Consider the following 23,819-nt stretch of genomic DNA (forward strand, 5'->3'; position numbering starts at 1 on the left):
ACTTTTTAAAGTTACAAATAAATTTTTTCAGAGCACTGTAGAAATGCTTACCCATCTGTCGCTCCCCTCCTTCTCCTTTGCTAACAGAATTTTCTTTCTTTTTGGTATTTAGATTAAAATGTGTTTAGCGGGACCTCCCTCGGCTCCAGAAAAGAACCAGGAATTGACAGGCATAGTGGCTCATGCCTGTAATCCCAACACTTTGGGAGGCCAAGGCAGGCAGATAACTTGAGGTCAGGAGTTCGAGACCTGGCCAACATGGCAAAACCCGGTCTCAACTAAAAGTACAAAAAATCAGCCAGGCATGGTGGCATACACCTGTAATCCCAGCTAGTCTGGAGGCCGAGGTGGGAGAATCACTTGAACATGGGAGACAGAGGTTGCTGTGAGCTGAGATCATGCCACTGCATTCCAACCTAGGCAACAGAGTGAGACCCTGTCTCAAAAAAAAAAAAAAAAAAAAGAGTTTCAAACAAATCATAAACACTCCAGTCCCCTTTGCCAGTGATTGCTTTAGGGGTTCGCATATGACCAAGTTTCTCCCTGATTTAAAAAAAAAAAAAAAAAAAAAAAAAGAGAGAAACAGGAGAAGAACCTTATCCTCCACTTCTTTCATGCTTTTGGATATTATCACATGAAAATATGATATCTGGAACTATGGCTACCACTTTGTGACCAAGAGGAAGAAGCTAAGAAAGTCAACCCTGAAATCAGCCACTAGGCTTCCTGTTATATGAGGCAATTAACTCCTACTGGTTAAGCCACTTTAGTTAGGTGTTATCTTACTTGCAACCAAATACCCCAAATGATAGGAACACTGAGGTCTGTGATGCTCAGCTTCCCAAAGATGTATACGAACCATTTTGTAAATACTCTTCCATCAAGGGAGACCACAAAGAATGTGTGTGTGTTTGTGTGTTTAATACAAAGACAGATACCTAACTCCAGGAGCCATCACTTTACAACCAGAGATTACATCTCCAAGATTGTCCTTGCAAGGCTCCACCTGCTGGTCGTTGGAGGTAATGGCAGGCCCTGCCTAGAGGGGCCAAGGTTCTGGTCCTACCTGTGGAGTCCGGGTAACTGTCAGAAAGTCCGGGCACTTATACCTGAGCCTCTACCTTGGGGGCGGGGTCGTGGCATCTCTCATGCACACCTGGATTCCTGCCTCAAGAACTTCCAGAACTGGGCTCCTCCCAACTCCCAGCTCAGATCCCTGGGTTCCCACCTGTTGGTGCCCTTTTAGAGGGGGTGTGACTTTTGGGGTTTCTTGTACCCTTTGTCTGACCTGGTACGCTTGTTTCTATTAACTGCCTGGTCCCTCTTCTTGACGTGGGGGTGGCTATTTCAGGGGCTCCAAAGTGTTCCAAATAGAAGCTGAGAAGGCCTGAGTGCAGTGGCTCATGCCTATAATCCCAGAACTTTGAGAGGCTGAAGTGGGAGGATCGCCTGAGGCCAGGAGTTCGAGACCAATCAGGATAGCAAGATCCTGTCACTTCAAAAAAAAAAAAAAACACACACACACAAAAACCTTTTTTAAATTAGCTTGACATGGCAGTCCACGCCTATAGTCCCAGCTACTTGGGAGGCTGAGGCAGGAGAATTGCTTGAGCCCAGGAGGCGGAGGTTGCAGGGAGCTGGGATCTCACCACTGCACTTCAGCCTGGGTGAGAAAGTGAGACCCTGTCTCAAAAATAATAAAATAATAGTAAAAATAGTAACATATAAACATGAAGGTAGCAGGCACAAGTCTTAAGTTTGGAAACACCAGCATTAACAATCTTCACAAGAAGCTACAAGATAGAGACTATCACCCCTTTTGACAGATGAGGAAACTGAGGCTGAAGAGGAAAAGATATTTACCCAAAGTCCCACAGGGGTTGAGGAACGGATAGGTGGCAACACAGACCATGATGGCTCAGCCCCAGAGCTGTTCCCCACCCTCTTCCCATCCTTTGCAGACGGCTGGTCCGGCAGGGCCCTTGGGCAGTGGGACCCAGAGCCGGAGCTGGAGCAGGCCCATGCCCGTATTTGCCCAAGCTCTCCGCTCTCCCTCACCCTCCCAGGCTGCAAACACAGATGTTCCTTTTGCTTTTTCCCTTTTTCAGCCACAGGACTCCTGGTCCCTCGCACCGCCTGCCAAACTCCACATTCCTGGCAAGAACTGCAGACAAGCAGGACAGGAGGGGCTCCCTGGAGCTGGCCCCGTGCAGCCCTTGCTGGGTTCGCTCACCTTGAAGCATGCTCCTGTAGGCTGTGTCTGCGATGGCGTAGATGTGAGGTGGCATCTCATGCCTCTTCTTGCCCTTGTACATGTCGACGATCTTCTCCGAGTAGATGGGCAGGTGTTTATAGGGGTTGACCACCACGCAGAAGAGGCCAGAGTATGTCTGCAGACAGAGAACCCAGCTTACTTCCAGACCTCCTCCAGGAAGACAGATCTCACAGAAGCACTCAATATTCTCATTTGAGAGATGGGGAAACTGGAGCTTGGAGTCTTAGTAGGAAACCCTGGGCCTCTCTGGTATTCCAGGTATGGGAGAAAAGGAGAAAGGGCGAGAGTGGGTTTCCAGGCTGCCTATGTTATATTTTGCAACTGTAGGGGGGTTTGTGTTTGTTCTGAGATGAGGTCTCACTCTGTCACCTAGGCTGGAGTACAGTGGTGTGAACATGACTCACTGCAGCCCTAATTTTTCTGGACTCAGGTGATCCTCCTACCTCAGCCTCCCGAGTAGCCAGGATTACAGGCAGGCAACACCAGGCCTGGCTGATGTTTGTATTTTTTGTAGAGACGTGGGTTTCACCGTGTTGCCCAGGCTGGTCTCGAATTCCTGGGCTCAAGCAATTCTCCCATTTCAGCCTCCCAAAGTGCTGGGATTATAGGTGTGAGCCATTGCACCTGTCCAAACTGTGGAGTTTTGAAGAGCTCTGGGTTAAAGTCTCAGTTCCACTCTCCTGAACTGTCACTTTACCTCCCTGGACCTCACTGGCTTAAAAGACAGCCACCATTCATTGAACATTTACTATGTGTCGGGCACTAAACTAAGCACTACACAGGATCTGTTATTGGTCGATTAAATGCTCAGTCATATGAAATGCTCATCAATTAACAGGTGGCACAGAAAGTGAACAGCACACTTAAGATATTAACTCAGGAACATTTAATAAAGAGACTGTTTACAGATATGTGTGCAGAATTAAAGAACCCAACCAGTGACGGGAGCAGTTAGGTCTGAAGAGCAAGAACAGAAGAGAATGTTGTTTACTATTTTTTTTTTTTTTTTTGAGACAGTGTCTTGCTCTGTTGCCCAGGCTGCAGTGTAGTGGGGTGATCTTGGCTCACTACAACCTTGAGTTTCTGGGCTTAAATGATCCTCTCGCCTCAGACTCCCAAGTAGGTGGTATCATAGGTGTGCACAACCATGCCCAGGTAATTTTATTTTATTTTTTGTAGAGACAGGGTTTCACCATATTGCCTAGACTGGTCTCGAACTCCTGAGCTCAGGCGATGCGCCCGTCTCAGCCTCCCAAAGTGCTGGGATTACAGGCGTGATCCACTGCATCCAGCCAGAGAGGGAGGTCGTTAACTGAACATTGGAGACATAGAAAGTCACACAGCCCTAAAAAGGGGTTGTCCAGAGGGAGCTGCAGCCATTCAGAAACACACCTGCAAAAACCATGTTCCAGTAGGGAGGGAGGAAAAGGTAATAATCCTCCAGCCTCTCTCTTCTCCCACCACCCTCTGATCTCTTTCTGGGACCTCCCAATGTCCATATCTAAGAAGAAACCCCAGTGACTCAGTCTCTAGAAGATGGCAGAGGCATCTCTTTATGGAGTTTTTTTGTTTGTTTGTTTGTTTTTTTTTTTTTTTTTTTTTTTGAGACAGAGTCTCACTCTGTCGCCCAGGCTGGAGTGCAGTGGCACAATCTCCGCTCACTGCAACCTCTGCCTCCCAGGTTCACGTGGTTCTCCTGCCTCAGCCTCCTGAGTGGCTGGGACTACAGGTGCCCGCCACTACGCCTGGCTAATTTTTTTGTATTTTTAGTAGAGACGGGGTTTCACTGTGTGAGCCGGGATAGTCTTGATCTCCTGACCTCGTGATCCGCCCAACTCGGCTTCCCAAAGTGCTGGGATTACAGGCGTGAGCCACTGCGCCCGGTCACTTTATGGAATCTTCACAACTACTCAGTAACAGTGATTTCCCCACTGCCCATTTGACAGGAGGGCAAAGTGAGGCGTGGTGAGGTTGTCACCAGATTACACAGCTGGAGGGAAGTTGAGAACTAGAACTCCTGTTTACCCCAGAGTGTCTGCTCCTGACCATTAATACCTTCCCCATCTGTAAAACAGAGACAAACACAGCCGTGCCTAAAAAGGATCAAAGCACTGACATGAGCTCTCCGATGTAGATGAAGCTTGAAAACACGCCTAGTGAAAGAAGCCAAGCACGCAAGGTCATGTACTATATCATCTCATTTATATGAAGCGTCTAGAGTAGGCAAAGCCATGGAGACAAAAAATAGACTCGTGGTTCCCAGGGGCTGGAGAGAGGGGGGAAGTGAGGAGTAACTGCTCATGGGCACGGGGTTTCCTTTGGGGGCTACAAAAATGCTCTGGAGCCAAGTGTAGTGGCTTATGCCTGTAATCCCAGCACTTTGGGAGGCCAAGGTGGGAGGATTGCTTCAGGCTAAGAGTTTGAGACCAGCCCAGGCAACAACAGCCAGACCCCATCTCTACAAAAAAAAAAAAAAAAAAAAAAAATATATATATATATATATATATATATATATATGTAACTGGCCATGGTGGTGAGCACCTGTAGTTACAGCTACCTGGGAGGCTGAGTCAGGAGGATTGTTTGATCCCAGGAGCTCAAGGTTATAGTGAGCTATGACTGTACCGTTGCACTCTAGCCCCTGGGTGACACAGCAAGACCCTGTCTTGAAATTGATAGCTGTACAACATTGTGAATGCGCTTAATGGTACTGATTTCTTTAAAATGTTTAAAACGGTAAATTTTATGTTATATGCACTTTACCACTTAAAAAAATAGCAGTCCTGTCCTGCCAGGTGAATAGGAGCATCTGAAAATAATTAGATCAGGGAAGGAGGAGTCATGCCATGCTGTATGTGGTGAGACAGTATCGTCATGAATTTTCCTTACTGGATACTAGATTTTCCCATGGTTGAGGTCACAGTTCAGGAGACAGGCTCCAACCCTTCTCACAGGAACTGCTTTCCCCAAATGATAAACATCAGTACTGCCCCAGACTCTGATGGCCATAAAGCATATCCTCTTCCCTGTAAACGACTTAGGGAGGACCAGAGATCCATCTCTCAGTTACAATTAGGGTGAACTAAGCAACAGAGAGTTAAGTGACTTAACCAAAGTCACCAAAGAAGATCCTGGCAGCACCAAGCCCAGCCCGGCCCACCCCCAGGTATGAGCATGGTCCGTTATGCTATCTAGCCTAGGCCCATCCGACAGAAACAGAAACTATTGATCATTCGTTCGTTTGTTTGTTCATTCGTTCATTCATTCATTCTGTATGTCCCAGATGCCATGCAAAAGGTGCTGGGACTACATTAGAACATAAAAAAAAAAAAAACAAAAAAACACAGGGTCCCTGCCCTCAAGGGGCTTTTAGTCAAGGGCTGGAGCCAATTAGAGAGTGGGAAAGTCTGGCCAGGTGCGGTGGCTCACACCTGTAATCCCAGCACTTTGGGAGGTCAAGGCAGGAAGATTGCTTGAACCAGAAAGACCAGCCTGGGCAACACAGTGAGACCCCATCTCTATAAGAAATTAAAAAATTAGCTGGGCATGGTAGCACTTGCCTGTAGTCCCAGTCACTTGGGAGGCTGAGGTGGGAGGTTTGCTGAAGCCTGGGAGGTTGAGGTTGCAGTAAGCCATGATTGTGCCACGCACTTCAGCCTGGGTGACACGGTTAGACCATTCCTTTCTTCTCAAAAGAAAGGAAGAAAGAAATGAAGAAAGGAAGGAAGGGAAGGAAAGGAAGGAAGGAAGGGAGGGAAGGAAGGAGGGATGGAGGGATGGAGGGATGGAGGGAAGGAGGAAAGAAAGGAAGGAAAGGAAGGAAGGGAAGGAAGGGAAGGAAGAAAAGGAAGGAAAGGATGGAGGGAGAGAGGGGAGAAAGAAAGAATAAGAGAGAGAGAGAGAAAGAGAAAAGAAAGAAAGAAAGAAAGAAAGAAAAAGAGAGAGTGGGAAGGTCCTTCCAGGGCTCAGTCTGCTAAGGGACAATGGTATGTAGTGTCTGGGGGTGCTGCAGGGGAATGATATTCTTCAAAGTTACAGGATTGCTGGGCGCAGTGGTTCACACCTATAATCCCAACACTTTGGGAGGCCAAGGAAGGCAGACTGCTCACACTCAGAAATTCAAGACCAACCTAGGCAACACAGCGAGACCCCATCTCTACCAAAAATACAAAAAATTAGCAGGGCATGGTGGCGCATGCTTGTAGTCCCAGCTACTCGGCAGGCTGAGGCAGGAGAATCACTTGAACCTGGGAGGTGGAGGTTGTAGTGAGCCGAGGTGGTGCCATTGCACTCCAGCCTGGGTGACGGAGGGAGACTCCATCTCAAAAAAAAAAAAAAAAAAAAAAAAAAAAAAGAAAAAAAGAAACAGGACTGATGGAGACAGAGGTTCTCACCATCCCCTAAAAGGAGCATGAATGAGTCAACATATGCCTGTCTAAATAGCCATCAACCATTTACTGAGCACCTACTATATACCACGTCTGTGTCAGAGGCTGGATACAAAGAAATCAATGATACCTCCTGTCCTTAAAGAACTTAGATCAGAGTGGGAGACAAGTACATGAAAACACGTCATAAGAACAGAGAACGATAGGAACAAGGAAGGGAAGGCCCTAACCCACACTGGGGGTGGTGAGGGAAACCTGCAGGTGGGGAGGTGTTCCCTTCGCTGAGTCTTAAAGGACAACAAGGTGTTAACCAGCTCAGGACAAGACAAAGCAGAACATGGGCAGAAAAACCGGACATGGGGTCCGTGGGGGTGAACTATAAGCAGCTTGGTACAAGCAGCTCCACTGGACCCAAATGGAGAAGCAGAGCAAGGTTGAGAGGTAAGCGGAGCCCAGGAGCCACATCCAGCCTGGTGGGGCTGGGAGTGGAGGACTGCCTGCCTGGACACCCCTCTTCTCCATTCCATCACCCAGGAGCCTCCCGCCCATCCTGCAAACACCAGTTGCAAGTACCTTGAGGCCGGAGAACTCCCCCACCGCCCCTTTCTCCTCTTCAGTCCCAGCACAGGCCTCGGTATAGAATAGGTGCTAACTAAATGCTTGCTAAATGCATACCAGGGGAATAAATTAATGATACAGCTTCCTGAGAGCAGGGACAGCCTGACTTCACCTCTGTGACCTGGGGGCCTTGCACTGCAGCAGTAGGTACTCAGTGGACCGCACTGAGCCAGGCCAGTGGCTCTTTCCTATTCATTGGTGTCCCCAGTCCCCAGGACAAGCCTCCCAAAGAGCAAGTGCCCAGTCCGTGGTCATCTGGACAAAGGTCAACCAAGCCCCACCCTCCTTCAGGTCTCCACTCCATCTCCAGCTCCTCTGGGGCCACGCCCACTGCCACGCCCCTTTTGAATGTAGGTATCATTTACAGCCCAACCGGTCCTCCCTCAAGTCCTTGACTTGGAGGCAGTAAAGGGCAGTGGTTGAGGGCTCAGAACTGGGTATGGGGTACTTGAATTTGAACCTTCACTCTGCTATTTCTTAGCTGTGTGACCCTGGGCAAGTCCCTTAACCTCTCTGAGTCTTGCTTATCCTCATCTACCAAACAGGGAGGCATACTAACAAGCCCTTCATAGGTGTGCTGTGAGATAATGCTTGAAAAGCATTTAGCATGGTGGCTGGTATGTAGTAGGTGCTCAATCAATGTTATTTAGTGACTCTTACTATGCTCCCTTCATTTCATGAGAGAGAAAGTCTTGCCACCTTAAAGCCTTCAATATGCTGTTCCCTCCACCTGAAATGCTTTTCCCCTCATCTTCCCACAGCTGTTTCCCTCTCCTCTTTTAGAGCTCTGCCTAAATGTCACCTCCTGGACTGTGACACGCACATTACTGTATCTCCTGCACCCTGCACAGTGCCAGGCATGGGGTAGAAACTCAGTCAGCTGTCATCCGAGTACTTCGGGAGGCCGAGGAGGTCAGATCTCTTGAGGTCAGGAGTTCGAGACCAGCCTGGCCCACATGGCAAAACCGTCTCTACTAAAAATACAAGAATTAGCCAGGCGTGATAGTGGGGCCCTGTAATCCCAGCTAGTCGGGAGGATGAGGTAGGAGAATCACTTGAACCCAGGAGGTGGAGGTTACAGTGAGCCGAGATCATGGTGCTGCACTCCAGCCTGGGCAACAGAGGGAGGGAGGGAAAGAGGAAGGGAGGGAGGGAAACGAATTTTTAAGAAGGAAGAGGCTGAGCATGGTGGCTCACAACTTTAATGCCAGCACTTTGAGAAGTGGAGGAGGTCAGATCACTTGAGGTCAGGAGTTTGAGACCAGCCTGGCTAACATGGCAAAACCCCGTCTTTACTAAAAATACAAAAATTAGCTGGGTGTGGTGGCGCATGCCTGTAATCCCAGCTACTCAGGAGGCTGAGGCAGGAGAGTCACCTGAACCAAGGAGGCAGAGGTTATGTGAGCCATGATCATGCCACCACACTCCAGCCTGGGTGACAGAGTGAGACTATCTCAAAGAAAAAAAAAAAGAATAAAATGAATTTTAAAAAGAAGGAAGGACCACACTGTCTTTTCAACTCCATCACCAACTTCTGAAAGAGGAGTATGACTTTCATCCTCTTTGTTTGGAACATCTGTCCCAGTGCCATGCTCAGAGCAAGCACTTAATCCATACTTCCAGGTAGATCTGAACCTCTGCTGAGTTCTGCAAAAGTTTTCCAAGCCAGCCAGGGTATGACGATGGAGTGAAGGGAAGACTGGGGCAGGTAGCTGCATATCTCATGCAGCGCTGTGGGGCTTTAGCATCTGGCTCTTCCTCCCACATTGTTCAGCCACTTCTCCTTCACCTCGACCCAGCCCGACCATAGTTGGCTGTGTTTCTGCCTCTCTGGCCCCATTACCCCCTCTCCAGCTGGTTAAGTTCAGAGGTTTCAACATCCCAGCCTCCTGTGTCCCAGCCGGCATCTCATGGGCCCTGTGCCACCAGCAGGTCCCAGCTGCAGGCCCAGGATTTCCCTCTTGTGACCGTATTAGGAAGCAGCTCCAGTTTCTCCCTGACACTTTATATGGTCAGTCACAGAGCCCTGAGCAGGGCGTGCTCCCAGGGCCTGAAGGAGAAATGAGGAACAGGGAGGGAAGGGAGGGAAGTAACACTGGCTTTCAAACACACAGGGCTGGCCGGGCACAGTGGCTCACACCTGTAATCCTGGCACTTTGGGAGGTCAAGGTGAGTGGATCACCTGAGGTCAGGAGTTTGAGACCAGCCTAGCCAACACAGTGAAACCTCATCTCTATTAAAAATACAAAAATTAGCAAGGTATGGTGGTGTGCACCTATAGTCCCAGCTACTGGGGAGACTGAGGCAGGAGAATTGCTTGAACTCAGGTGGCAGAGGTTGCAGTGAGCTGAGATTGTGCCACCGCACTCCAGCCTGGGCAATAGAGCGAGACTCGGTCTCAAAAAAAAGACACACAGGCCTGGGCAGAGTGTTGGCTTTGCCTTATCACTTACCTGACTTGTGCATACAGACCTACCCCTGAGCTTCCTCAATAAAGTGATGGATAATCACACCTTCTTTATGACGCTCCAGTGCAATATCACAGCTTTCTAAATACCCAACCTAGAGACAGACACAGTCCACCAAGCATGTTCTTGTGCTGCAGCCTTCATTTTAAGAGCAAACAGACTAGAAACAACCTAAATACCTGCCAATAGCAGACAGGCTTAATCATCATGGTCCATCCCTATAGCGGAAGACTGTGCAGGGGCCGTCTCTCTACTACCATGAATGAATGGCCAAAGATTGAGATGCACAACAGCTATGGCCTATGCTGCCATTTTGGAGGGGTGCACGAGGGGCTCTCTGTGTGGCTGCATGTGTATAAAACATCACTGGAGGCTGGATGGAGCAGCTCACACCTGTAATTGCAGCACTTTGGGAGGCTGAGGCGAGTGGATCACTTGAGGTCAGGAGTTCAAGACCAGCCTGGCTAACATGGCAAAAACCCATCTTTACAAAAAATACAAAAATCAGCCGGGTGTGGTGGCACACACCTGTAATCCCAGCTACTCGGGAGGCTGGGGCAGGAGGATTATTGGAATCCAGAAAGCATAGGTTGCAGGAGCCGAGATCACGCCATTGCACTCCAGTCCAGGGGACAGAGTGAGACTTCATCAGAAAAAAAGTAATAGGCTGGGCACAGTGGTTTAAGCCTGTAATCCCAGCACTTCGGGAGGCCGAGGCGGGTGGATCACCTGAGGTCAGGAGATCGAGACCAGTCTGGCCAACATGGCAAAACCCCGTCTCTACTAAAAATACAAAAATTAGCTGGGCGAGGTAGCACACACCTGTAGTCCCAGTTACTTGGGAGGCTGAGGGAGGAGAATTGCTTGAACCTGGGAGGGGGCTGTTGCAGTGAGCCAAGAACATGCCACCGCACTCCAGTCTGGGGGACAGAGTGAGACTCCATCTCGAAAAATAACATAAACAAATAAATAACGTCACTGGAGGGCTACATATGTAACCGGCAACCACGGCGTCTCTCAGAAGGGGAACTGGAAGGGCGAGGAATAGGAACGAAGGGGGAAGTTCTATACTCCCTTATACACTATTTTATTTCATATTTGCATGTCTTACCTAGTCAAAAAGACTGAGTAGATAGTTATGAACAGACAGAAAAAACTATAAGGTAGGGTTAAGGGGAAAAAATCAAACTGTAAAACATACAAGGAGTGACATTTTCTTATGTATGTTTTGTGTGTGTGTGTGTGTGTGTGTGTGTGTGTGTGAGAGTACATACATGAACCTGTGAATCATGTTTGCCTCCAGGGAAGAGGGCCGCTTTTTGCAATCCATACTTATTTTTAAATGTTCTCCTGTGGTCTTTGCATAGATTATCCTTGTATTACTAGAGGAGGTTCTTTGAAGCAATAATGACTTGAAAGATCAGAAGGCTGGGTGCAGTGGCTCACGCCTAAAATCCCAGCGCGTTGGGAGGCGGAGGCGGGAGGATCATCTGAGGTCAGGAGTTCAAGACCAACTTGACCGACATGGTGAAACCCCTTCTCTACTAAAAATGCAAAAATTAGCTGGGCATGGTGGCGGGTGCCTGTAATCCCAGCTAACGGGAGGCTGAGGCAGGAGAATTGCTTAAACCCAGGAGATGAAGGTTGCAGTGAGCCAAGATCGCACCACTGCACTCCAGCCTGGGTGACAGAATGAGACTCCATCTTAAAAAAAAAAAAAATCACAAGGGCTACTTCCTGGGGTTTAACAAAGGTCAGCTTGCAGTTATAGTGTCTTTCTATCCTCCAGGGACCAGTGCAGTGGCTGGCACCCAGGAGGCGTCTGCTCAGTCTGCTTGCTCCTTGTGTCCCTGGGTAGACACTGCTTCCAGAGTAGGCTAAGGTTGCTGGGCCAGGTCTTTAAGGCGGAAAAATGGTCACCTGCTAAAGTTTGGAAGGAGGGCCTCTCCTGACCGCCTGGGCATTCCAGAAGCAGAACCAGAACTGGAAAAATGTCCTTTGGGGTTTATGGATCGGGGATGTGGGCTTGGAGTTCCAAGGAGCAGGGGGGCCCATCCACCTTGGCTCTGGATCATGATTTTCCCAACCCCAGAGGTCTGGTATAGGGTGGAGGGTACCACTGTCTACAGAGACAAAGCAGGTAAAGCATGAGTGAAGCAGGGTGTGTGGGAGTGAACAAAAGAGGTGCCATGGTCAATGGCTACCGGGGCCTGGGAGACGACAGGGAGTGGTGGGGTCTGCGGAAAAGCAGAGAGCACAAAGCCCATCTCACAAAGGGTGCTACCTCGCACTGTGCATTCTGGAGTGTCAGGTCCTCTGCTTTTTCAAGCAGTACCAGAAACAGATTTCTTTCGTTTTTTGATGTATTAACTCAATTAAAAAAAAAAATCACGCCTCTGTGTTAGCAGGTTGTAATCATTAGCCTAGCACCTAGTAGGTGCTCAAGGAATCATAATAAAAGGTTCAATTCCTTCTTGCTGTGCACTTAAAGCTTGTCTACCTCAAAGCTAATGAGGCCTCTGGCACTGTCCCCACTGGCTCCAGCCCATGACCATCACCTCCTGCTCTAAGCCTATCACCCCAAAAGCCCTTTGCATGGGTAGTCACCCTGCCCCTGGACTCACACAGACCTTGTCTGAATCCCAGCTCTGCCTACTTTCCAGTTATGGGACTGAGCACATCTAAGCCTCAGCATCCTCATCTTTTTTTTCTTTGTTTGAGTCTCACTCTGTCATCCAGGCTGGAGTGCAGTGGAGCAATCTCATGCCTATAATCCTAACACTTTGGGAGGCCGAAGCAGGCGGATCGCTTGAGTTCAGGAGTTGGAGATCAGTTTGGGCAATACAGTGGGACCCCACCTCTACCAGAAACACAAAAAAATTAGCAGGGCATGGTGCTACGTGCCTGTAGACCCAGCTACTCAGAAGACTGAGGTAGGAGGATCTCTTGAGTTCCAGGAGGCAGAGGTTGCAGTGAGCTGAGATCATGCCACTGTACTCCAGCCTGGGCAACAGAGTAAGACTGCATCTCAAAAGAAAGAAAAAGGAAAAAGAAAGAAAAAAAAAAACAGAAAGACAGACAGGCAGAAAGAAAGAAAGAGAAAGAAAGGAAGAAAAAGAAAGAGAACTCGAGGCAGATGGAACTCAGCCAAAAGACAGCGTTCAGAAGACCAAGAGGCCCTTAGGACCAGGCATGAAAGCTGTGCTCCCCTCCAGGTATGCTACAAATGATCTTCAGCAGTTTAGGTAGATTGGACATTGCTGAGCCCAGAACCTGCATCTCTAAGATAAGGAGACAAGCTCCTCTGGCTTCTATATAGACTCTTCTAGATCCAAGAGGACAAGAGGTCTGCCAGAACCTTCTCAAAGGCCCATCGTTTGAGACGAGCCTTGCAGAATGGAGGACAAAATTTCATCTTCATCACAGAGGGCAAAGTCATGCATGCCAGACCACGGACCTGGCATCACTTCACCACCCGCCTATTAACAAGAGCCATGCATGCTGCTATTATGGGATGGGAGAGTAACTTACTGTGCTCCCCCACCCCGACCCCTTTCCTTATCTTCTCCGTCATGGACAACGGTTTCTATTAAGCAATTAAATTGACCAGAAAGGAACAAGAGAAGAGCGGGGCCATCATCACAAGGCTGAAAGGATTTTAATCTAATCTGTCTAGAGAGCACAGCAGGAATTTGAAGCTTTGATTCATTTATTTTTAATCTGCTGTCAGAAGATATTTTGAGTCTCAGGACCTTCATATGCCCCTTATTATGTTTTTTTCTGATTTCTATTTGAGGACAGCAGGTGAGATGAATACATAGGCCTGTCCTGAAACTCCCTAGATGGAGATGATATGTCTTAGATGGAAGACCTGGGCCCCAAAGAGTCCAATTTTCCCCCTAGCTCCTACAGACGGGCCTCTTTAGAAACATCCGATATACTGACTGGGCACGGTGGCTCAGGCCTGCGATCCCAGCACTTTGGGAGGCTGAGACAAGTGGATCAACTGAGGTCAGGAGTTGGAGACCAGCCTGGCCAACATGGTGAAACCTGTCTCTACTAAAAATACAAAAATTAGCCAGGCATGGTGGCACATCCCTGCAATCCCAGCTACTCGGGAGGCTGAGGCAGGAGAATCACTTGAACCTGGGAGGCGGAGGTTGCAGTGAACGCAGATCGCTCCACTGCACTCCAGCTGGAGGAGCAAGAGTGAAGTTCCATCAAGAAAGAAAGCAAGAAAAAGAAAGAAAAAGAAAGAGAAGGAAGGCAAGGAAGGGAAGGAAGAAAGAGAAAATGTCTAACCTACCAACATCCCCAGATCAACAATATTTCCACACAAACAGTGCCACAGACAAGAGACGTCCCCTGCTTAAGAAGGTAAAGATACACTTACAGAACTGCACCTCGGCTTCCTCCTCTAAAAGGGGCAAACATTTTCAACTCAGTGGATGTTGTGTTAAATAAAATAAAACGTGTCAAAGTACAGCACTTGGGTTGGAGAACATATTCAATAGTTATGGCTGGGCACAGTGGCTCACACCTGTAATCCCAGCACTGTGAAAAGTCAAGGCAGGAGATGGCTTGAAGCCAGGAGTTCGAGACCAGCCCGGGCGATCTAGTGAGATCTCAGTCTCTACAAATTTTTTTTTTTTTTTTTTTAATTAGCCAGGTGTGGTGGTGCATGCCTGTGGTCCACAGCTACTCAGGAGGCTGAGGTGAGAGGATCGCTTGAACCCAGGACTTGGAAGCTGTAGTGAGTTATGATGGAACCACTGCACTCCAGCCTGGATGATGGCGTAAGCCCCCATCTCAAAAAAAAAAAAAAAAAAAAAAAAAGTCATGAGTTGCTCAGTTGCTCACTCTTACCATATGACTCTTTAAAAAGCCACCGTAACCCCTTCTGAAATGCCTATAAGAACAATGGAAAAATGGCCTATCTCCATGACAGATTCTATACTACCCCTTAAAACCTTTGGGGCTGCCTGAGATACATTATACAAGTCAACACTGAGCATTTCCAAACGGAAAAAAGAGCAAGTCACTAAACGGTGTGCCCAATAGGCTTTTAAATATGTAAACATATACCAGGCTCACAAAGAGACAACACACAGCATCTCTGGTTAAGGACTAATTTTTCCGTTCTGTGTTCACTATGCTTTCTGAATTCTCCAAGTGTTCCATAGTGAACGTGTCTTAGTTTCCTAATTAGGAAAAAAATGTGCAGGACATTTTTAGAGAGGACAAGGGGCTTTTTGTAATTTTCACTTGGCAAAATGTACAGACCAGGACCAAAGGGACAGAAGGATGCCAAGTGACGGAAGAAGAACATCTGACTAGTAAAATCAAAAGTGATCATGACCACAGCAAAAACCCATCTAATAACACTTAACATTTTCAGTGCCTACACTTAACATGCAGCAGGAAGTGTGTTAAGTGTTTGCTCTTTAGAGTAACCCGCTCCATGAGGCTGGCACTATTTTTTTTAAAAAAAAACAGACAAGGTCTGGCTCTGTCACCCAGGCCAGAATGCAGTGGCACAATCACAGCTCACTGCGGCCTTGAACTCCTGGGCTCAAGTGATCCTCCTGCCTCAGCCTCCCTGAGTAGCTGGGATTATGGGTACGCACCACTGCGCCTGGCTAATTTTTTTTTTTTGCAGAGATGGGGTCTTGCTGTGTTGCCCAGGCTGGTCTCAAACTCCTGGGCTCAAGTGATCCACTTGCCTCAGCTTCCCAAAGTGCTGGGATTACAGGCATGAGCCACTAGGCCCGGCTCCCAAGAGGCTGGTTCTATTCTTGCAGCCATTTTACAGAAAAGGAAACAAAGCTTCAGAGACATGAGGTAATCTGCTCAAGGGTGAGCAAAGCCCTTTCAGAGAGAAGAGATCGATATAGGCTGGGTTGGGTAACCTCTGTGCACCGGTCTGGTGTCAAGGGGATATCAATATCCTTCTTGTTCTAGAAAGCTGATCCAATCTCACAATGGACCCAGTCCCCACAACATCACACTCCAAGCCCCAATCATCTAGTCCAGGCAGTCCAACAGAACTTTCTATGATAATGGGAACATTCTGCACTTACACTATGCAGTACACCCGCCACTAGCCACAGGTGGCTATTGACTACTTGACCCAGGGCCAATACAACAAAAGAAATAAATTTGTTATTTTTTATTTTCTTTTATTTATGTACTTATTTAGAGATGAAGTTTCGCTCTTATTGCCCAGGCTGGAGTACAATAACACGATCTTGGCTCACTGCAACCTCTGTCCCCCGGGTTCAAGCGATTCTCCTGCCTCGGCCTCCCAAGAAGCCAGGATAACAGGCGCATATCACCATGCCCAGCTAATTTTTGTATTTTTAGTAGAGACAGGGTTTTACTATGTTGGCCAGGCTGGTCTAGAACTCCTGACCTCAGGTGATCCACCCATCTTGGCCTCCCAAAGTGCTGGAATTACAGGTGCGAACCCATGTATCCAGCCAATAAATTTTTTCTTTTTCTTTTTTTTTTTTTTTTGAGATGGAGTTTCGCTCTTATTGCCCAGGCTGGAGTGCAATGGCACAATCTTGGCTCACTGCAACCTCTGCCTCCTGGGTTCAAGCAATTCTCCTGCCACAGCCTCCCAAGTAGCTGGGATTACAGGTGTGCACGACCATGCCTGGCTAATTTTGGTATTTTTAGTAGAGACGGGGTTTCATCAAGTTGGCCAGGCTGGTCTCGAACTCCTGGCCTCAAGTCATCTACCCGCCTTGGCCTCCCAGAGTGCTGAGATTACAGGCATGAGCCACCATACCTGGTCTAATGTTTCTTTTAATTAATTTGAATCTAAATTTAGTTAGCCACGAGTGGCCAGTGGCTACCATATTGTGCCATCTCTAGTCCACTCTGATCTGCAAGTCCACCTAAAAGAGTCCTAGGATCAAGCTGAACATTCCCCTCTGTGACAAGGAAGGCCTCCCTACAACCTAGCCACATCCTCATGTCTCCTACCCACCTGGCTGCCAAGACAAACCAGCCTTTCCAAAGCGGTTATGAGCTCTTTACTTTCAAGAGGAAGGAAGGACAGAACGATGCCAAGGAAATCTGATCAGAGTTTGTCATATGTCTTGGCACTTGGCATATGTGATAACACAGGATTGTCACACCCCTTGTCTGTAATGAGGATGATTATTCCCATTTTACTGATAGGAAGACCGAGGCTTCAACAGGGGAAATAACCTGTTCAAGGGCTGAGCTGTGAAGCCACATTGGAATGATGCCACCTCATCTTGCAATCTCCCTTGATCAAACCTTCAGCCTCCCAAGATATTTCCTTTTTTTTTTTTTTTTTTTTTCTTGAGACAGAGTCTTATTCTGTCACCCAGGCTGGAGTGCAATAAAACAATCTCACTGCAACCTCCACCTCCCGGGTTCAAGCAATTCTGCCCCAGCCTCCCCAGTAGCTGGGATTACAGGTGCACACCACCACGCTCGGGAACTTTTTGTATTTTTAGTAGAGACAGGGTTTCACCATGTTGGCCAGCGTGGTTTCGAACTTCTGACCTCTGGTGATCTGCCCACCTCGGCCTCCCAAAGTGCTGGGATTACAGGCATGAGCCACTGCACTCGGCCCTCCCAACACATTTCTAATGCCTACTTTCCTTATGAGGCCAGGAGTAGGAACCTGACCGCCAGCAATACTCACATATATTAGCCCTGAGAAGTACCGCTCCCTCAGGTTGTGTAGCACGGAGGCTTCGTTGAGGCACGTCAGCTCCGCCATGTCCTCCACCTTGGAGAACTTGGGTGGGTTCATCTTCTGGATGTCATCTTTCCCAACTGTGACCTTCTTGCCGTTCTCCACCAGCTCCACAACCACCTCATCCCCCTTCTCCTCCTTGATGCTGGCTGCCTCGAAGCCCTGCTTCTCCGAGGGGACCCAGACGAGTCTCTTGGCGGCCCAGTCAGCCTGGGCCACTGGGCTGTTGATGAAGTTTTTGTCCACAAAGAGGAACTTCTCATCGTCACTGAGTTGGCCCTTTTGTGCCATGGTGCCTTGTTGGTCCCCTGTGGAATAAGGTAACAGGGTCAGAATCAGACCACAACTAAGCCCTGAAGACAGATCAACCACTCACCTTGCCCTGCCTAGGAACTCGGTCTGCAGAGACATCCCACCAAGTACAAAGACCTGAAGTGTTGTGTATGTGGTCAGAGAACAGAGACCACCCAAAGGCCCTTCAAAAAGGGATGTGTGTCATTGCCTAGAATACCAAAAGTCAAACAACACAAACGTCCATCAACATAGAGCTGGATACATAAGCCATGCTATTTCCATACCGTGAAATACTACCCAGTGGTTAAGAGGCAGGAAGTAGGGCTGGGCAAGGTGGCTCACACCTGTAATCCCAATACTGTGGGAGGCCGAGGCAGGTGAATCACTTGAGGCCAGGAGTTCAAGACCAGCCTGGCCAACATGGTGAAACCCCCTCTCTAATGAAAATACAAAAATTAGCCAGGTGTGGTGGCATGCACCTGTAAGCCTAGCCACTTGGAAACTGAGGCAGAATTGCTCGAACCTGGGAGGCAGAGGTTGCAGTGAGCCAAGATAATGCCACTACACTCCAGCGTGGGGGACAGAGCAAGATTCCATCTCAAAAAAAAAAAAGAAAAAAAAAAGAAGCAGGAAGTATGTCTACACATGCTGATATGGGAAGATGGTCAAGTCTAACTGTTCACTGCAAAATAAGAGTCCTCAAATGATAAAACATAGAATTACCCAGATCGCTTGAGCCCAGGAGTTGGAGACCAGCCTAGGCAACATGACAAAACCCTGTCTCTACAAAAAATACAAATAATTAGCCAGGCATGGTGGTGCACACCTGTAGTCCCAGCTACTTTGGAGGCTGAGGTGGGAGAATCACCTGAGCCTGGGAAGTCAAGATTGCAGTGAACCAAGATCAAGCCACTGCACTCCAGCCTAGGTAACAGAGTGAGACTATGTCTTAAAAACAAACAAACAAACAAGCAACCCAATGTATATAATTGGAATACGACTCAGTAAAAGGAAAGAAATGATGCAATAAAATAAACGAGTCTCAAAAGCATCATGCTTAGTGAAAAAAATCAGAAAGGCCACATGCTGTATTATTCCTTCAATATGAAAAGCTATTAGGCTGGTGCAAAAGTAAATGTGGTTATTGTGATTGAAAGTAATGGCAGCCGGGTGCCGTGGCTCACACCTGTAATCTCAGCAGCTTGGGAGGCCGAGTTGGGTGGATCACCTGAGGTCAGGAGTTCAAGGCCAGCCTGGGCAACATGGTGAGACCCCCATCTTTACTAAAAATACAAATATTAATGGGGATGTGGTGGCACACACCTGTAGTCCCAGCTACTCAGGAGGCTGAGGCGAAAGGATTGCTTGAACCCAGGAGGTGGAGGCTGCAGTGAGCTGAGATCACCCCACTGCACTCCAGCCTGGGCGACAGAATGAGACTCAGTCTAAAAAAAAAAAAAAAAAAAAGTTATAGCAAAATAGAAAACGCCTACCTATGGTGAGAGGCAATCAAGAGTTGCCAGTGGAGGCCATGCACGGTGGCTCACGCCTGTAATCCCAGCACTTCGGGAGGCCAAGGCGGGGGAATCACTTGAGGTCAGGGGTTTGAAACCAGTCTGGCCAATGTGGTAAAACCCCATCTCTACTAAAAATACAGAACTTAGCTGGGCATGATGCTGCACACCTGTAATCCCAGTTACTCGAAAAGCTGAGGCAGGAGAATCGCTTGAACCCGGGAGGTAGAGGCTGCAGCAAGCCGAGACTGCACCACTGCACTCCAGCCTGGGTGACAGAGTGAGACTCCGTCTCAAACAAATAAAAAAAAAAGAGTTGCCAGTGGTGAGGAAAGGAACTGATTGGTAAGAGGCACAAAAGAAGTACAAAAGAGGTGAGAGGCCCCACCTTTCAGGGTGGTAAAAGCATCCGCCGTGGTTATGGTGGTGCTTACAAGACTGTATGCATTTGCCAAAACTCATTAAGAATGTTCTGTATCCCCATAGGATGACTAAAGTGAACGATAAAATATTACATAGTTTCAAAGAGCTAGAAGGACATTGAATGTTCCCAATACAAAGAGAAATGTCATCACATAGGAAGTAGCAAAGTGAATAAAAGAAATGGTAACCGCTTGAGATGATGGATGTGCTAATTACCCTGATCTTATCTCCCCACACATTATATGTATTAATATCAAAATGTTACTAAGAGCTGGACTCAGTGGCTCATACCAGTAATCCCAGCACTTTGGGAAGCTGAGACAGGAGGATCCCTTGAGGCCAGGAGTTCGAGACCAACCTGGGCAACTTAAGAAGACTCTGTCTCTGTACAAAAAATTAAAAATTAGCCGGGCATGGTAGCACATGCCTATGGTTCCAGCTACTCAGGAGGCTAAGGCGGGAAGATGGCTCGAGCCCAGGAGGTCAAGGCTGCAGTGAACCGTAATCAAGTCACTGCACTCCAGCCAGGGCGACAGAGTGAGAACCTGTCTCAAAACCAACCAACCAACCAACCAACCAATTAAAAAAACCATTATAGACCCCATGAACATGTATGATCATTTGTCAATTAAGAAATAAATCTTTTAAGTTGAAAAAACTCACTCAAGCTATACACTTAAAAAATCGTGAATTTCAGTTGGTGAGTTTTACTTTATATAGATTATGCCTCAATAAAGCTGATTAAAATATTTGTCATAAAATATTTATCTTCATTTTATATGCTCGTGTGTACATTTCTAAAAGTCTAGAAAATTGCATACCAAAATATTATACTAGGGTTCTAGCTGGTCAAATATGAGACAGTTTGAATATCAATAAGAAAAATAATTGTATGTCCATCATCCCAATACCCCAAAAAGGGTTGAAAGACAAATATATTTAAATCCACATGTTCAAAATGGTTTTTGTTGTTATTGTATGAGATGGAGTCTTGCTCTGTTGTCTACACTAGAGTGCAGTGGTGCAATCTTGGCTCACTGCAACCTCTGCCTCTCAGGTTCAAGTGATTCTCCTGCCTCAGTCTCCTGAGTAACTGGGATTACAGGCACGCACCACCACACCCGGCTAAATTTTGCATTTTTAGTAGAGACAGGGCCTCACCAAGGTGGCCAGGCTGGTCTCAAACTCCTGACCTCAAGTGATCCACCAGCCTCGGCCTCTCAAAGTGCTGGGATTGCGGGCATGAGCCACTACACCCACCCCAAATGCATTATTTTTTAAATGGGTACAGAAAGTGGGGTGGAAACGTGAAAATCTTGATTCTGCCTTTTCTATACGAATTGTTCCTTAGGGTAACTAAATTGAAAAGGAGAAATCACTCTTGATGGAAGATTAGGTTATTAGATGTCCTCTCTACATGGGAAGCCCATTGATGGTAGATTCACGTTATCTGTCCTGTTATGCAGATGTGTTTATGAGAAGAGGGACAGAGACAACTCGCTCAATAGGCCTGTCCAGCCCCCTGTTCCTGACTCTCTGACCACAGCTGCAGGGGCTGTCCTGGAAACACTGGCTCACAGCCCCTTTCACCTCTTGCTGCTGGGCTCCAAAAACTGAGTTGCTGGCTAAGTAAGGACATAAGGCCACCAGGATCTATGTGCCGTTGACATCCCTCCTTCAGGAGGGAATTCACAGCTCCTTTCAATTCACTGATAATCCCCATGCTTGGGCCCCAGATTCCACAGAGACAAAATAAAGACCCATGTCCCACTACTGGATCCCTAGAGCTGAGCAGCCAACTCCTGAAACCCAACCTTTTGGGTGATGGAGATTTTGCAAGACAGAATGGGAGTGGCAGATATTCTAATCCCTATTTTTTTTTATTTCAGGGCTGACAATAATAATTTAAAAACTAATTGAAAAAACCTGCAGCCAGGTGTGCTGGCTCATGCCTATAATCCCAGCACTTTGGGAGGCCGAGGCAGGTGGATCACCTGAGTTCAGGAGTTCGAGACCAGCCTGGCCAACATGGTGAAACCCCATCTCTACTAAAAACACAGAAAGTAGCCGGGCATGGTGGCACATACCTGTAATCCCAGCTACTCGGGAGGCTGAGGCAGGAGAATCACTTGAACCCAGGAGGCAGAGGTTGCAGTGAGCCAAGATTGTGCCATCGCACTCCAGCCTGGGCAGTAAGAGTGAAACTCGGTCTCAAAAAAAAACAAAAAAAACAAAAACAAAAAAAACAAACCTGGAAGCTGATTCGCTCAGAGGAGATTTTCTGCTGGGAGACCTGATATAGTAGCTGATTAAAAAAAGTGGTGGCCAGGAGTGGCAGCTCACACCGGTAATCCTAGCACTTTGTGGGGGCTGAGGTAGGAGGACTGCTTGAGGTCCAGAGTTCGAGACCAGCCTGGCCAACATGGTGAAACCTGCTCTACTAAAAACACAAAAATATTAGCTGGGCACGGTGGCAGGCACCTACAATCCCAGCTACTGGGGAAGCTGAGGAATGAGAATCGCTTGAATCCGAGAGGCAGAGGTTGCAGTGAGCTGAGATCGCGCCACAGCACTCTGGCCCAGGCAACAAAGAAGCCTTAAAAAAAAAAAAAAAAAAAAAAAAATTGTAAGAAAAGAAAAAAAAAGCAGAGAAATGAGGAAATCCCATCTAAATCTGAATAATCACTTCAGATATCCAGAAAGAGAAATACAGATCTGGTAGACAACATGCATTGTCCTAGGTTTAACAAAAAACCTTCCTGCATTTTAACATCATTGTTGCATTTGGCTTAGCTCATAGTAAGACCAACAGTGTCCTGCCCCTGACTTCACTTACCCTATCTAAAAAAGACTCCCTTCTACGTGGAAGAATTCCAGCAAACACATGGAGAACAATAAAACTAGGATGTAACTGTTTGTAAAACTCTAATAAAATAGTAGGTCTCAAGCCAGGCGCAGTGGCTCACACCTGTAATCCCAGAACTTTGAGAGGCCCAGGCGGGCGGACCACCTGAGGTCAAGAGTTTGAGGCCAGCCTGGGCAACATGGCAAAACTCTGTCTCTACTAAAAAATACAAAAATTAGCCGGGCATAGGGGAGTGCGCCTGTAATTCCAGCTACTCAGGAAGCTGAGGCAGGAGAATTACTTGAACCCCAAAGGTGGAGGTTGCAATGAGCCGAGATCATTCCTCTGTACTCCAGCCTGGACAACAGAGCAAGACTTTGCAAAGAAAGAAAGAGAGAGAGAGAGGGGTGGGGAGGGAAGAAGGAAGGAAGGGAGGAAGGGAGGAAGGGAGGAAGGGAGGAAGGGAGGAAGGGAGGAAGGGAGGAAGGGAGGGAGGAAGGGAGGAAGGGAGGAAGGGAGGAAGGGAGGAAGGGAGGAAGGGAGGAAGGGAGGAAGGGAGGAAGGAAGGAAGGAAGGAAGGGAGGGAGGAAGGAAGGAAGCAAGGAAAGAAGGGAGGAAGGAAGGAAGGAAGCAAGGAAAGAAGGGAGGAAGGAAGGGAGGAAGGAAGGAAGGGAGAAAGGGAGGAAGGGAGGAAGGAAGCGAGGAAGGAAGGGAGGAAGGGAGGAAGGAAGGAAGGGAAGAAGGAAGGGAGGGAGGAAGGAAGCGAGGAAGGAAGGGAGGAAGGAAGGAAGGAAGGAAGGGAAGAAGGAAGGAAGGGAGGAAGGAAGGAAGGAAGGGAGGGAGGAAGGAAGGAAGGGAGGGAGGGAGGAAGGAAGGAAGGAAGGGAGGAAGGAAGGAAGGAAGGAAGGGAGGAAGGAAGGGAGAAAGGGAGGAAGGGAGGAAGGGAGGAAGGGAGGAAGGGAGGAAGGAAGGAAGGGAGAAAGGGAGGAAGGGAGGAAGGAAGGAAGGGAGGGAGGGAGGAAGGAAGGAAGGGAGGGAGAGAGGGAGGAAGGAAGGAAGGAAGGGAGGAAGGAAGGAAGGAAGGGAGGGAGGGAGGAAGGAAGGAAGGAAGACCAGAAGGAAGACCGGAAGGAAGACCGGAAGGAAGACCGGAAGGAAGACCGGAAGGCAGACAGGCAGGCAGGCAGGCAGGCTCTTGGCAAGGGCTACCTGTAATTGCTAAAACCGTCAGGCCAATGGGGCTCACATTTCCTGGT

General features: G+C 47.9%; 1 protein-coding gene across 3 annotated transcripts in view; it reads right to left on the bottom strand.

The window, feature by feature from the left end:
- MYH11 (myosin heavy chain 11) overlaps positions 1–23,819 on the bottom strand; it is a 154,550-nt gene that overhangs the window by 117,524 nt on the left and 13,207 nt on the right. For 2 of the 3 annotated variants that reach the window (XM_007986503.3, XM_007986493.3), the window contains exons 2-3: positions 17,434–17,795; positions 2,234–2,390 (exon numbers count right to left, since the gene is read on the bottom strand). In XM_007986503.3, the coding sequence (XP_007984694.1) occupies positions 2,234–2,390; positions 17,434–17,778 (502 nt within the window). In that variant the 5' untranslated portion in view covers positions 17,779–17,795. Of the gene's footprint in view, positions 1–2,233; positions 2,391–17,433; positions 17,796–19,104; positions 19,194–23,819 lie in introns of those variants that run through there. The other variant, XM_073015192.1, reaches the window with a different exon arrangement.

This window comes from Chlorocebus sabaeus, chromosome 5 (genome assembly GCF_047675955.1).
Source record: "Chlorocebus sabaeus isolate Y175 chromosome 5, mChlSab1.0.hap1, whole genome shotgun sequence".
NCBI lineage: Eukaryota > Metazoa > Chordata > Mammalia > Primates > Cercopithecidae > Chlorocebus > Chlorocebus sabaeus.